The 15,210-nt window shown below is 42.1% G+C and overlaps 1 protein-coding gene across 1 annotated transcript in view; it reads left to right on the forward strand.

Moving 5' to 3' along the window:
- The window catches only part of GSK3A (glycogen synthase kinase 3 alpha), a 48,168-nt gene extending 34,901 nt beyond the window's left edge, over positions 1-13,267 (forward strand). The window contains exons 9-11 of the mRNA XM_053690956.1: positions 9,151-9,337; positions 9,945-10,013; positions 10,239-13,267. Coding sequence (XP_053546931.1) covers positions 9,151-9,337; positions 9,945-10,013; positions 10,239-10,303 — 321 coding nt within the window. The 3' untranslated portion in view covers positions 10,304-13,267. The remainder of the gene's footprint in view (positions 1-9,150; positions 9,338-9,944; positions 10,014-10,238) is intronic.
- Positions 13,268-15,210: the final 1,943 nt, after the last annotated feature.

Raw genomic sequence — 15,210 nt, forward strand, 5'->3', positions numbered from 1 at the left:
TTTTTTTTTTTTTTGGACAACCGATCGAGAGAAACGCTCTACTGGTGGCTCTGTCCAGCTCATCTGTCCCAAGGGACATCCTTTTTGAAACCATCCTGGGAGATTGTGACTACGGTCGCAAGTCTATCAAGATGGGGAGCTGTTTGGCTTGCCAGGAAAGCACAGGGCCTGTGGACTTAAGAGGAATCCCTTCTCCCGATCAACGTTCTGGAACTTAGAGTAATCTTCAATGCTCTGAAGGCTTGGCCTCTTCTGAGTTTGTCCCAGTTTATCAGATTCCAATCAGACAACATAATCTTGGTGGCTTACATCAACCATCAGGGGGGAACAAGGAGCTCCCTAGCAATGAGGGAAGTATCTCTGATTCTGGAGTGGGCGGAGGCCCACAACTGCTCGCTGTCGGCGATCCACATTCCGGGTGTGGACAACTGGGAAGCGGATTTCCTCAGCAGACAATCCTTTCATCCGGGGTAGATTTGCCACAAATGGGGGGTGCCGGATATAGAAATCATCATGGCGTCCCGGCTCAATTCCAAGCTACCCAAATATAGGTCGCGGTACAGGGATCCTCGAGCAGAGCTAATAGATGCATTAGCAGTATCTTGGAGGTTCAATCTAATTTACATTTTCCCGCAGTTGCCACTTTTTCCTTTTGTAGTGGACCCACATCAAGCAGGCATCGGTAATACTGATTGCTCCATCGTGGCCGTGAAGGATGCGGACCTGGTGGGGATGTCATCTCCTCCGTGGAAGTTACCTTGTTGCATAGATCTGCTGGATTAAGGTCCTTTTGTTAATCAAAATCTAGATTCTCTGAGGCTGACTGCGTGGGGATTGAACACTTAGTCCTAGCCAAGAGATGTTTCTCTGAGAGGGTTATTGATGCTCTTATTCAGGCTTGTAAGCCTGTTACTCGTCACATCTGTCATAAGGTGTGGAGAGCTTACTTATTCTGTTGTGAAGAACGTGGTTTACCCTGGCATAAATTTAAGGGTGCCAGGATACTTTTTTCTCCAGGAGGGTCTGGAGAAGGGCCTTTCTGCCAATTCCCTGAGGGGAAAGATTTTGGCCCTTTCTGTTTTGCTGCACAAGAGGCTCGCAGAGATCCCTGACGTGCAATCTTTTGTTAAGCCTCTGATAGGATCAGACCTGTGTTTAGATCCAACGCTTCACCTTGGAGTTTGAATTTTGTTCTTATGTTTTTGAAACTGGCTCCGTGTGAGCCTATGCATTCGGTTGACATTAAATTGTCTTGGAATGTCCTTTTTCTATTGGCTATTGTGTCAGCACGCAGAGTTTCTGAAATGGCTGCCTTGCAATGTGACCCTCCTTATCTGGTGTTCCACACTGATAAGGCTGTTCTACGTCCCCACTTGGGTTTTCTACCTAAGGTGGTGTGTGACCAATCAGGAGATTGTGGTTCCATCCTTATGTCCTAATCTTTTTTTCTTCAAAGGAACGTTTACTTCATAATCTGGTTGTGGTTCGAGCTTTGAAGTTTTATCTTCAAGCTACTAAAGATTTTAGGCAAGCTTCTTCCTTGTTTATCTACTCTGGGAAGCGTTAGGGTCTGATGGCCTCTTCAACTTCCTTATCTTTTTCGTTGAGAAGTGTTTTACGCTTATCTTACAATTCATCGGGACTTAGATCTCCTCAGAGGATTATGGCTCATTCCACTAGAGCAGTGGCTTCCTCTTGGGCCTTTAAGAACGAGACCTCTATGGATCAGATTTGTAAGGCGGCTACCTGGTCCTCCTTACATACTTTTTTTTATTTTTTTCAAAATTCTACAAATTTACATTTTTGCTTCGGCTGAAGCAGCTTTTGGAGGAGAGGTTTTACAGGCTGTGGTGCCCTCAGATTAGGGTCTGCCTTCCTTTTACCCCTCCTGTTATCATTCAGTGTCCTCTAGAGCTTGGGTATAGTTTTACCAACAGTAAGGAATGATGCAGTTGACTCTCCTCATATTAAGAAGGAAAACATAAATTATGCTTGTCTGATTATTAAATTTTCTTTTATATGAGCAGAGTCCACACCATATACTTCAATGGTATGGTGTGGAAAAATTTGTTTCTCTTCCGGCACCATTTATATATCCTGATATTTCTGCTACTGTTCCTTGTTCCCTTGGCAGAATGACTGGGATATGAGGGAAGTAGGGGGAGTAATTAAGCCTTTGGCTGGGGTGTCTTTGCCTTCTCCTGGTTCTCAGGTTCAGTATTTCCCAACAGTAAGGAATAATGCGGTGGACTCTCCTCATACAGAAGGAAATTAAATGATCAGGTAAGCATAGTTTGATTTTATAGCGGTTACTGAAACTGATGCACAAGTATATATTTCATAAAGGTGGTAAGACTCCACGAGCCATTACTCTTAGGGATATACCTCTATTGACCACTAGGAAGTGTCAGATTCCCAAAACCCCAAGAGCCCTTAAAACCCCTTCCACCTTACTGTAACAGGTGCTCCAGATGTTATACAGATAGGGGTGCTCAGACCAATATGAGGCCCAGTTTACCCTCCGGGAGCTACTGTTTGACAGTGGGAAGCTTTTGTAGTCTAGTGTAATGGCACAATTACACCCAGTGGGAGTTGGTCATAAGCCCTACCACAGGGGTTGCGGGGACTAGTCCCTAGCTGACTCCTGTTGGATTATTGTTGTACGCCACATACATAGATACTCTGCTGTCACTCATACAGCACTGGATTCGCTATTTACTGCAAGTTGTAAAGTCCAGTAGTATGTGTGTTCAATAGGTGAGTATGTGGTTTGTTTTGTAGGTCTATTACTAAGGCAGCTCTCAGCTGAAACGCGTAAGACCTAGTCTTCCCATTTATTGGCTTTTTGTTTTATCCTGTCACTTTACTTAAAGGGACACTGAACCCAAATTTTTTCTTTTGCAATTCAGATAGAGCATGCCAGTTTTAAGCAACTTTCTAATTTACTGCTATTCATTTTTCTTCATTCTCTTGCTATCTTTATTTTAAAAGCAGGAATGTAAATCTTAGCAGCCAGCCCATGTTAGGCTCAGCACCATGGATAGCACTTGCTTATTGAGGGCTTAAATTATATACCTTAGTGCTTAAGGATACTCAGGTTTTTGAGGATGTCTGTTAAGCAATTGGATTTGATTTTTAAACCTGCTGCTCTTTCTCTAGAGGTTTTTACAGTTCTGAATGCTATCTCGGAATTAAAGGTATATGAAACTCAAAAACAATTTTTAAAAAAAAAAAATGAACCTTCAAAATTGTTTCCTGACAATAATTTAATCAAATACTTTCTTGTTTTAATTGGCCCTCGTCTCGCTATCTTTTGTTAAAGAATGTAATTTTCTTCTTAAATGGGAAGAGTCCACAGCTGCATTCATTACTTTTTCGGAATTCAGTACCTGGCCACCAGGAGGAGTCAGACACCCCATCCAAAGGCTTAAATACCTCTCTGTCATCCCCCAGTCATTCTTTGCCTTTCACCACAGGAGGTTGGCAGAGAAGTGTCAGAAGATTGAAGATAGTTTCTTATGGAGGGTTGTACTCTACGCAATGGGACTGGAGTTTTAAGTAATCCTGTCTAACTTTCATCCAAGCTCTCACTGAAAGGCTGAGTCCAGAGATGCAGGGATTGTCGTCTCTGCAAAACCATCCTGGCTCATGTTAACAGATTCTTGGCAATCAGCGTTGACTAGTTTAGCTGCCTGCCTTTGTTCACTCAAGTCCACGTCAGAAGCGATGCTACTATCTGTCACAATTGAAGAGCCGTGTTACTGTTCCACGGCGTAGATTCCGGTAAGATTGTTTCATTTTATTTCGATATGTGAATGTAATGTTAACGAAAGAAGTCAGGGTCCCAGTGGTACTCCTTTATCTTAAAATGGAATAAAGGGTTAATATCTCCTGTGGGGGGGTTATTGAACAGGGGGGACTTTAGTCATGTTTGTGTTCTGTCTGCTAATGTGTAGTGATGCTTGGGCTCATGGCTATTTGGAACATAATGGCCTTATCGGATTGCGCGGTCTGTTTGGACTGGCGCACCTTTTTTGCTGGCTTACACGGTGCTCCTCGTGACCGGGTGTGATTACCTAATTCCATTTTCGTACCCTGACCCGAGTGGCAATGGAGAGAGTCTGTTAGTTGTCTGGTTCACAAGAGATGGTGAGTGCCCCAGCCATTGGTGGTGTAAGGTGCCGTTTACCTTTAGTCCATATTTGCAATCTCCAAGTTATGGAGGATTCTGATTTTTTTTTTTTTTTTTTTTTTTTTTTTTTTTTTTTTTTTTTTGTGACGGACCTTTTCGACTATTGGTATGAAATGGGCCGGGTTATCCATGCCCATCAGTTATGTTCCGGTTGCCATTCTAGAGTACTCTCTTCCCCCGAATCAGGGAATGTAGAGTGTGTTGAGCCATCTGCCCCTGAGGATTTCATGTTCTGTGAGGAGCGTGCCCCAGAACCTTCTTTTGCTACACAAGCATGTGTCCCTATGGCAATTACTCCTCCGGAAGGTGTCCTGTTTCCTCCAGAGATTATGGCACGGTTCCGTACTGCCATATCTATGGTGCTGGCACATTTAGATCTCCCAAGATAAGTATTTTTAAGATACTGTTCGTGTTCCGTTAACCAGGGTCCGTCAAGCGTGAGATCGTCTGAGTCAGTTCGTCCTTCTGGGGAAGCGATGGCCTCTGAGGCTTCAGGGCCCCTCCCTCGGGCCGGGGTCGTCCATTGATCCAGCAGGGGAACATTTTGCCTTCTGTTATAGACTGGCACGTCTTTGTGTACTACTAAGGCATGTTTTGGCGGTGCTGGAGGATTCCATTCCTACTAGGCAGAGGGATCCTTGGTCTTCCGTGCCGGATGGCAAACTGGGTTAGACGTATGGGGAAGAAGCCAATCTCCTTGATGTCTCAATTTTTCTTTTAAGTATCTGTTCCAGTTCTGAGTTTAGGAGATTAGGGCCTCTGATCAGTTGGTCCTTTTTAGAGCGCCCATTCTCCTTGGGTTTATTTTGTTTTATGGAGCTCATGTCTGTTATGATTTTCTGTTTTCGGAACGTTTCTGCTCTGGAACAGATACTTGCGATTTTGTGGTCGCATGAGCACTTTCTCGGAAGTTGCGCAGTACTATATAATGACATTATGTTTATAGTTTATCGATCCCTTAGGGGGCTTCGATTTTTCTTGGACGGTTTCGGAGTGTTCTCGTACCAGGCGGCTACTGGTCGGGCACTAGCTGCTGTTCCTTACAGTTCATGTCACCCATGTGGTGCTGGTTACCTTGTCGGGTGCTGGGTTGTTAACTTTGATAAGTGTTAGTTTGTTCTTGTTACCATTCTTGGAGACGGATGGACTACAGCAGTCCTCCTCCCGTTCCTACTGTCGAGGGGGTTCCGGTCTCAGAGCCTGCTGAGGCTCCTTGTGAGAGGCCTTTTGGCTTTGGAATCGATAAGTCCCTCCATTTCCCGTGGACTTTGAGATTTGGATGACCTATGGGCGTCGGGGGTACCAGATGGATGACTATTTTTCGTTTTTCACTCTTGGTAACTTCTGGATGTCTGTTTTGTCGTGGCCTACTCACAGGTACCTCTCGTAGGTTGCTGAGGCTACTTGTTGCCCTTCTTGGATGGTAGGTCATCCGTGTCTGGAAGTTTGTGTAGGTCCTTACTACTCTCCTTTTTAGCGCGCTCTCTAGAGAACGCAGGGGTTGCGGTTACTCCCTGTTTCCCCCGGCATTTCCTGTTTGACTTGTCTGCCAAGAGTTGTGTGGCTCCCTCAGTTTTTCCTGATAGATACAGGATTTTCCGGGAGGATAATCCTTTAGGGGTCTTGGTGATATCGCTTCATCCTTAAGGCTTGTAGGCCGGCGAGGTAGCTCAGTTGGTAAAGAACCCTTACTACAATAAAGCCTGTTTCACAGATCCAAGGTCACAGGTCCAAATTCCGGCAGGGCTGACTCAGCCCTTCATCATTTTTAAATGATACCTGTTCTGTTTAATCCCGTGACTTATAGAGGGGGGTGTTCCCCTTCGACTCTCTAGGAGATCTAACCTTTTGGGTTTGTAGGGGCGTCCAATGTTCAAGGACATTAGGATGTGGATGCACTGCGAAGGGTGCACTTCTCTGTGTGAGGTAATTTGTCAGTTCCTCAGGGGGTTTGAACCAGTCTCGGGTTCTGGGGGTCTAGTTTATGACCATGTCTCTTGCCTGAGAGTTAAGAGTCCGTATCTGAATCTGTCCTGGGCTATTCAGCTTCAAACCTTTTAGGTTTAAAACATCCGCTTCTCCCTTCTGGTATCTGCCTGAGGGTTAGCTTGCTGTCTCTCCAGTGGGATCTGACCGTGGTTGTCAGGGGCAGTTATTGCGCCTTGATTTGAGCTTGTGGTTGTATGTTTCGACTGAGCTGTCGGTATGAATGAATGGTCTCTTATCACATAGTTTCACCGTTCTTTCATCTCTTCTCCATGCCTATGGCTGGGGAAGCTGTTCCTTTGCGTTTGTATTCAGAAATCTCCCCAAAGGAGGACAGTTTCCATTGGAGGCTCCAAGATCCTTCTAGTTTCCGAGGGGTTCTGCCCTCCTTGCATGCAAGAGGTCATGGGGTTGGATTCTGGGACTGGGACGCTGTAGTTTAGTGTCGATCTCCCTGGTTAGGAGGAAGCCGTGTAGGGGTTCTGGAACCCGAGCACGTAGTGTTTGACCACTATTTGAATCTTGCTGCTACCACAAGCCATGACAGAGTTGTTCCCCTTTGGGGTTGTCCCCTTTTAGTCCCCTCCTTATTCTTCTGAGGTGTGGTTCAAAGAATTTTGTATTCTTTGTTTTTGGACGTTGCCAATCCTTTTGGACTGAGTCCATTTCCTCCGAGTGGGGGTTGGGGATCTGACTGCTCTGCTGAGTCTTGACCATGTACTTCCAGTTGATGCAGGTCTAGGTAGCTTAAGGGATACAAGGATAGGGGTGTCCGGAACACGGTCAGGCCATCAGTCAGTGTAGGCAATATTTGAAAGAAGCTGCTGTATAAAGCTATTTGGAGTGCCGTAGCCAACCGGCTGATCAGTCCGTGAAAGTGCTGGAGGAGAAATAATGGATGCAGGCACTCGGGTTAAGTTTAAAAAATAAAACGTACCTTTTTATTGTACAATTAAAACATGAGAGGTTCCCAAACAGAGGGCAGGCATAATTAGAAACAGTCTAACACTTTTCACGCCCCCTAGTGGCGCTTATTCATAGACTCAAGGGATCTCTACCCTGCCTAGTAGCTGAAGGCTTGGAGTTTGAGTCCTGCTGTGGCAGTTTCCTACTCTGGTCTCCTGCTTGCGGTGGGGGTTCACTGTGTTTTCATCCCTCCACTGATTCATATGCTGCTGGTGTTGGATGTTCTTCTAGGGTCTGGATTGTTTCCTGGACGAGAGTTGCCGTTGATATATTTTTGATATTCTCTGAGGGATGATCTCCCACGATGACTTAGGGTCAGCTTTGCTGCCATGAGGCCGGAGCTTAGAGGTGGCTGTGTGTTTTCACAAGATAGCCATTGGATAATTAGTTTGTTCCTATACTTGTCTACAGGCTCCAAATTTCTTTGGCTTCGTAGGTGTTTCTTCCTATGTTGTCTACTTTTAGCGGTTGTGTCTGCTTAACTATGTTTCTGTAGGGAGCCTGTGGCTTCCTTGAAGCGCTATAAGTCGTATGGTGTTGTGTCAGGGATCTGAAGGTAGACCTTGGTTCTTTCCCATGATCGCCATTTCATAGGTGTGGAGTTGATCCCTGGTCCTTGTTCTTCTACTGAGTCATTTCCCTGGCTGGGTTGTCTTTTTAGCAACTCTGGGTTTGCTTAAGTCGTTTTGAGAGTTTTTTTTTTTTTTACCATTGTTGGTGGTTCTTTGGATACCTTTATAGGTTTTCCGTCTTCCCCTTTGATGGTAGGTGTAGGTTTTCTTCCTTCGGGTCGGGGGTTAGTTTTATGCGATCAGAAAGCTTGCGGGACTTAGCTCCTCTGTGGGTTGTTTTTTGTTGTTTTTTTGTGCTCAATGGATTCTAGAGATTGAGTAGTCTCTAGGACGGCCTTGCAGGTGTTTAACGGATGGGCAGTTACTTTGTCCTTTCAGGTTTTTAACCCCTTGTTCTAAGTGTTTTTTTGTTTTTTTATTATCTATTGGGTGTTAGTTAATTTCAGGCTATGGTGCCCTTCAACGGGGCCGCCTCCTGTACCCACCCTTTTGTTTGTATTCAGTGTCCTCTCTAGCTTGGGTATTTTCCCAAAAGTATGAATGCAGCTGTGGACTCTTCCCATTTAAGAAGAAAAACTTAAATTATGCTTAACTGATTTTCTTTTCTTCTGACAGGAAGAGTTCACAGCTCCCCGGCCGCATTTTATCTATGGGGAGGCTGTATTTTAGTTTTTTTATTCTTCTGGCACTTCTTTTCACCCTGATATTGTTCCTACTGTAACCTTGTTCCCTTGGCAGAATGACTGGGGGATGACGGAAGTGGGGGAGGTATTTAAGCCTTTGGCTGGGTTGTCTTTGCCTCCTCCTGGTGCCAAGGTTCTGAATTCCCAAAAGTAATGAATGCAGCTGTGGACTCTTCCCGTCAGAAGAAAAGAAAATTATCAGGTAAGCATAATTTAAGGTGTTTTTTTTTGTTTTTTTTCTTAACCCCTGTAGGATTAATGCAAGTCCTATCACGGGGTCTACCTGGGTAAACTTGCTAATGTGCATGTGTTAAGCATGTGACATCCCAAGCAGAGTTATGCTGTGTGTTTATGCTCTAAAGACATTTGCATTGCAGGTATTCAGACTTCCTATACTAGTCAAAGGAGCGGAGCTGCTGTGATATAATTGTTTTACACTAATCATTTCCCCTGGACTAACGAGCAATGAATTAATTGGAATATAAGAAACTAATATATTTTATTATATTATAAAACAAAACAATGCATACTTTTTTTTTTGGGGGGGGGGGGTGTTTTGTAAAACCGCTATCATAGCAATTAGATCTTTCACATCACTGTTCTTGAGTGGATGGCATTTTATAATGGTCTCAATGTTTTTAATATCTCTTGTTGTAATGCAAATTGTTTAGCATATGCTTTAATGTTATCGAGCATTTAAAAAAAATAAAAATCCTCCAGTTTGAATCCATATATACCCACTGTCATGCAGGTATTTAAACCCCGTACCTCCGCAGAGGCAATTACCCTGTGCAGCCGACTCCTGGAGTACACTCCAGATACTCGTCTATCTCCGTTACAGGCCTGTGCAAACTCCTTTTTTGATGAGCTGCGTGACCCTAACACACGACTTCCAAGTGGAAGGGAGCTGCCTCCAATTTTCAACTTCAGCTCTGTTGGTAAGTGGTAGAGTTGTCGTCTCTTGATTGTTGGCTAAGACTGTTCCCTTTTGTTGATACTATGATTTTACTTAAAGTGACATAAAACAAGTTGGGATAGAGACAACATGTAATATGTACTTTAATTGCTTTACCTACACATTTTATACTGCACTTCCTCGCCATTAACCATTTCTTTTAAGTTTCTGAATTGTACAGCTCTAACTCCCCCCCACACAATTCCTTTTATGGTTGCATCTTTATCCACCATTGATATGGTAGAATGCAAGACTTTAACAGTAATTACCTGCTGGAGCTTGCCTAGAAGCAAATGAGCTGCTATGAACTCAATTGAATACAATTCCTGTGTTTCTGATAATGAGGGGCGGATCAATCTTCTCCAGACAGCATGGCTTTGTAAGCAATTTTGCTTATTTTTGAAAATTATTTTAAAATACTTGCAAGCCATTGTTAAACACTTTTTTTTTTTAATGCAGACTAATTTTACTTACTTAGCCCTTTTAGGATATGCACATATCTCAACCTGTTTTATGGCACTTTAACTGAGAGAATTTAGAATTACTGCTGTCTTGGGTAATTGTGCTGAGTCTGACTTTGTTACTTTCAGAGCTCTCCATACAGCCCTCGCTGAACTCCATCCTCATACCCCCCCATCTACAGCTGTCACACTTGCATGGTAGGTGCATTACTGATCAGGCTATAGCTCACCCTCAAAATCTTAAGAATAGAACAGATTTGTAGGTTTGCTTTTAAGACCGGATGTATCGTTAATCTCTGTATTCTAGTGGAACTGGACTTTTTGGATTTAAACTAATATCACAGTAAGCAGTGTTGCTTACTGTTTTATGTCTTCATCTATTATCTATCTTTTTGCCCTTCTCATTTCTTTATCTACTCACAGGTGAGGGAAGACCTGGATCGGACAGACTCAAAACCAGTGATGTGGCAGAATTGAACACCTCCTGAGGAGTGCCTCGCCGCCCCTTTCCCGTCAAATTATCAGCACCATTACCTTTCCTGCTCTCATCAGGCATTCACCTTGTATTCCCTTGATGGGGAGGTTGTGACATGCAGGGAGCAAGACACGGGTTGTTTTAATTGTCTTCAGTGCCCATCTTATATCTTAGTCACTGGGTCAGCAACAGAAAGGATAAAGTGAGCTCCCCATATATTTAACCACTTAACTGTCAAGAGGGAACTGTCCTGATGCAGAGCAACATCTCTCTATTATGTAGAGTGCTTTCACTCACCTATAGCTGTACATTTTATGAGCAATTTGTTTCTCTCTGAATCTCTTTAACGGAAATCCGATATAACTTTAACCTTACCCACTATTACCATCCTTTTAAAGAATTCAACATGAGCCTCTTGTGGTAAGCACACAGTTTGCTGAAGGGATGGACCAGGAGTATATACTCAGTGTTATTTGTAGCAGCCTTTTAGATGATGATGATTTAAATATTTCAGGGTAGTGTTATGGTATTTAGGCCAGGTTTATAAGCTGTAAAACCCAAATCCAGTGGAAAAACGTTGTGAAAAATAAGGTTTGAGCAGGGGTATAGTTTTGACAATCTCCCAAATTATATTAAACCTTGTACATGCTAAACCTTATTTCATTATAAAATTACTCCAATCACAGCAGTGAATTAAGTAAACCTTATTCAATCTACATTGGGCAATTTATATAGCTTCCCCTCCTCGTAAGTCCTGTTGGAGCAATCTTGCACTGTAGTGAGTTGCAGACATAGTCTTTTGCATGTTTGTGTATGCACAAGTACATGCCTTTTATCTGGGTAGCAGTATAATCGCCCTGTTTTGCTCATCAAAACTGCACTTATTTTGCCTAGCCGTAATGTTTCTGTCCACACTGGGGGGTGGGGGGAATGAACATGACAAGTAATTCTACTATATTTATAGGATTTATTGTATGTTCCTGTTATATTAAAGGGACACTTAACCCAAATGTTTTCTTTTGTGATTCAGATAGAGCATGCAATTTTAAGCAACTTAATAATTTACTCCTATTTTTTCTTCTTTTGCGGTCTTTATTTGAAAAAGGCATCTAAGCTAAGGAGCCAGGCAATAATTAGGTTTAGATCCCTGGACAGCACTCGTTTATTGGTGGGTGAATTTATCCACCAATCGGCAAGAACAACCCAGGTTGTTCACCAAAAATGGGCCAGCTTCTAAACTTAGTCTTGCTTTTCAAATAAAGATACCAAGAGAAAGGAAAAAAAAATTGCTAATAGGAGTAAATTAGAAAGTTGCTTAAAACTGCATGCTCTATCTGGATCACGAAAGAGAAAATTTGGGTTCAGTGTCCCTTTAAGCTCATAGCATGAACATTTTGATACAGATGAAGTCACTTAGAGTGTTTTCTTTATGCGCATGAACTGTATTTGCATCTGCTCTAACAATTAAAAGTTAAGTAGGCCTAATGGTTTTTTTTTTCTTTAATATATTGAACTGATGTAGAAGTAAAACTATTATCACTGCTTTTACAATACATAAACATTAACTCTTTCTACAGACAGATGACTTCTGAATCTAGATCAAGCAATCTGAGAAAGTATGACAAATTTGTGTCCTGGCTTTATTATTGGTTATATTTTATAGAAAGGACATGAGTCTAGGGGCAGAGGTACCTATACTCTTTTAGAATTGCAAAAGCAGTATACTAAACTTTTACATTCATAGCATTGCTGATACTGCAGTGATTTATTTTTTTATATACAAACACACAAGTACACACATAATCACTCATTTTGCAGTATATAGTTAATACCCCTTCCAGCTATGGCTTTAAACAAGTTACTTTTACTAAACAGCCAGTGTGAAGACTAAATCAGTAAGTGCCCCTTCCCATACAATATTGTTTCTTTGTCCTGCAACATCGCCCCAAAAAAATATTCTAAATTTTGCATGCTAGGAAAGGTTCATCCTATGGTTTTCATAAAAAAACAATACAACTTATAAATGGAAGGTCAATTTTTTAAATTTGAGAAAAAAAAAAAAGCCATGCTTGAAATACAAAAAAGCAACATGTTGCTTCTAATATTTTCTTAACAATGTGCCTCGTTACCAGATGCAAGCATAGTTTGTGTGTATTAGTGAAGTTCTATAAATTTATATCTTCTCTGTGTGACTCCATTTGCCACAAGCTATTCAGTGCACCCTGAACATCCTATAAAGGGGTGCTGGTGCATTTTTAATATATATATATATATATATATTTTTTTTTTTTTTTTTGAGTAATTGGGATTGCTCCTGACAACTACTTCAGGTCATATTTAGTCTGAAGCTCCCCTGAGTGCTGCTAGTCTGGCATGATAACCAGTATTTGCTTCATTTTCCAAGGAGAATTGCCCATAATAGTGCTCTCCATGCTTCCAACTCCAGGGGTTAGTGCAAGTTTCTTTTGGCAGTTAAAAGATGAATATAGGGGGTTCTTGAAGCTTGATTAACACCTTTTTATCCCCAATCTTTTAACTCCCCCCCCCAAAAAAAAGATATTTTAGTTGATTTTATGTCAATTTTTATTGTTTCTGGGTCGGATTTTGAATTTTATTTTCCTTTTGTAAATATATATATTTAGATTTTTTTTTTTCTCATTCTACAAATTCTTTTAACTGAGAAAATGTAGCTGATAATTTCTTTGTAAATATGTTCATTTTTTTTCTTAATGAAAATGTTGAGGTCCTTCCTATTTCCCTTACCTTTCAAAGCCCTTTTTTAAAAAAAAAACATTTTATTTACCCTCCCCTCTCCTTTTTATTCCTGTTTTAGAATCAAGAAGTGAATACTGTATTGTTGTTAGAAGCAAAACAAAAACCAGAATGTAGTTTGCTAGGAGCCCAGCTTCTTGTTTATCTGGGTTGTTCTGGTTTCTGAAAGTGTACAGCGATCTTCAATAAATTATTGGCATGAAAATCTTGTGCTCTGACTTATTTGTGGTGACAAGTCTGGGAGGGGGGGTTCTGATTAATCGGCTACAAATTACAATCAACGAGAAGGCTTATTTGTGGTAATAGTTTGAATTTACATTATTATTTAAATAGTCATAAATAAAAATTATCTCTCTAAATATCAGTGGTCTTCACAGAAAATTGACAAGCAGGTGGCATTATGAAGTTGCCGGGTGGGGGCAGTATATTATTTTCTTTTACAAGATACGAGTCCACGGATTTCATCCTTATGGGTTATCGCCTCCTGGTCAGCAGGAGGAGGCAAAGAGCACCACAGCAGAGCTGTATATATAGCTCCTCCCTTTCCTACCACCCCAGTCATTCTCTTTGCCTTTGTTAGTGATAGGAAGAGGTAAAGTGAGGTGTTAGTTTAGATTCTTCAATCAAGAGTTTATTATTTAAAATGTTCCCAATGTATATTATTTTTCTCAGGACTAGAGCTAATGGCTTTTCAGCAAGACTGGGAAGATTTTCATTCTTTCTGCGACTCCCATACTGTTTGCTGCCCTGCTGATGGTCTTAGCAGATATTATCTAAGACCCTGTTTGTTCCCACAGATCTGCTGGAGGTGATGAAAGAACATCGTTGTGCTGCGCTCCGTATTAAGGTATGTACAGTCGTTTTGCTTCTGGGAGAGACTGAGTAACTCAGAACAGACTGGCATTTATTCCCTATACCGGGAAGGGGTTATCAGTTTGCACAGGGATAAATTGTGTGCATGGGTCTACCCTTTTTATTCAATAAGCTGAAGTTAAGCCGTACTATAAGTGGCAGAAGCTTTATCTAAGGCCTAATGAGTATTAGCCTGCGGATACACATAGATTGTGGGCTTGACGCTAGGAGATTGTGGCTGACCCAGGTGTCCTAACCTTAACTGTTACTAAGCTAATGGCAGGACAGGGTTGTGTTTTTTGCTCAAGGGGGCACATTGGTGGTCACGGTACACTTTATATAAGTTGTGTGGGACAGGTATTTTGTTTCCGACATGTTAATTCCCATGCGGTCTCTACTTTCCGGAGTTAGTTTCCGCCCACTATGGGTGAGGCTTAGCGTTTTGCGCGCTTAGCCGCGCAGTTGATATCCGGATACTTGCGATTGCGGCAACATGTCTAGAGGCTCCGGTGTGGCCTAAGTCAGCTTGTGTCTGTAATCTCAAAAGCGGTCTTAGGTGCAAGTGCTAAATTTTGTCTCTAAGATGTTATGCATTGTTAGAGTATACACTTATATAAACTATACAGTTTTAATTTTTAAAGACACAGTACACTTTTAATTGCAGTACCACGACCAATATTGCTATTGCTTGTTTTTGTTATGGCTGACCTTCAGGAAAGTACATGTTCTATGTGTTTTAGATGCCAATTTGGAACCCCCTTTTCCTTTTTGTCCCTCGTACTGAGAGGGCTTTACAGTTTAAAGAACAAATTTTCTTTAATGCAAGTATATCTAAGGATGTTTCTCAGACTGATGAGACTCAGGGTATGCCGCAACTTTCTCCCCAAGCGTCACAGCCTTTAATGCCCGCTTAGGCGATGCCGTGTTCAACTGTGCCCACTTCATTCACCCTGCAAGATATAGTTGCAGTTATGTCATCCACTCTTTCAGAAGTTTTATCTAAGTTGCTAGCTTTACAAGGTAAACGCAGTAGGTCAGAGGCCCATGTGGTCCCTGCGACTTCTGATGCTTTGATGGCGATCTCTGATGTACTCTCCCAGGGCTCTGAATTGGGGGTAGGGAGGCCCTGTCTGAGGGGGAACTGTCTAACTCAGGAAGTGCATTGCCTCCGACAGATTCGGACGTCATGTCCTTCAGGTTTAAGCTTGAACACCTCCGCCTTTTGCAACATGAGGTTTTGGTGACTCTGGACGACTGTGACTCTATTGTGGTCCCACCAGAGAAATTGAGTAAGAT

The sequence above is a fragment of the Bombina bombina genome, chromosome 8 (genome assembly GCF_027579735.1).
Source record: "Bombina bombina isolate aBomBom1 chromosome 8, aBomBom1.pri, whole genome shotgun sequence".
NCBI lineage: Eukaryota > Metazoa > Chordata > Amphibia > Anura > Bombinatoridae > Bombina > Bombina bombina.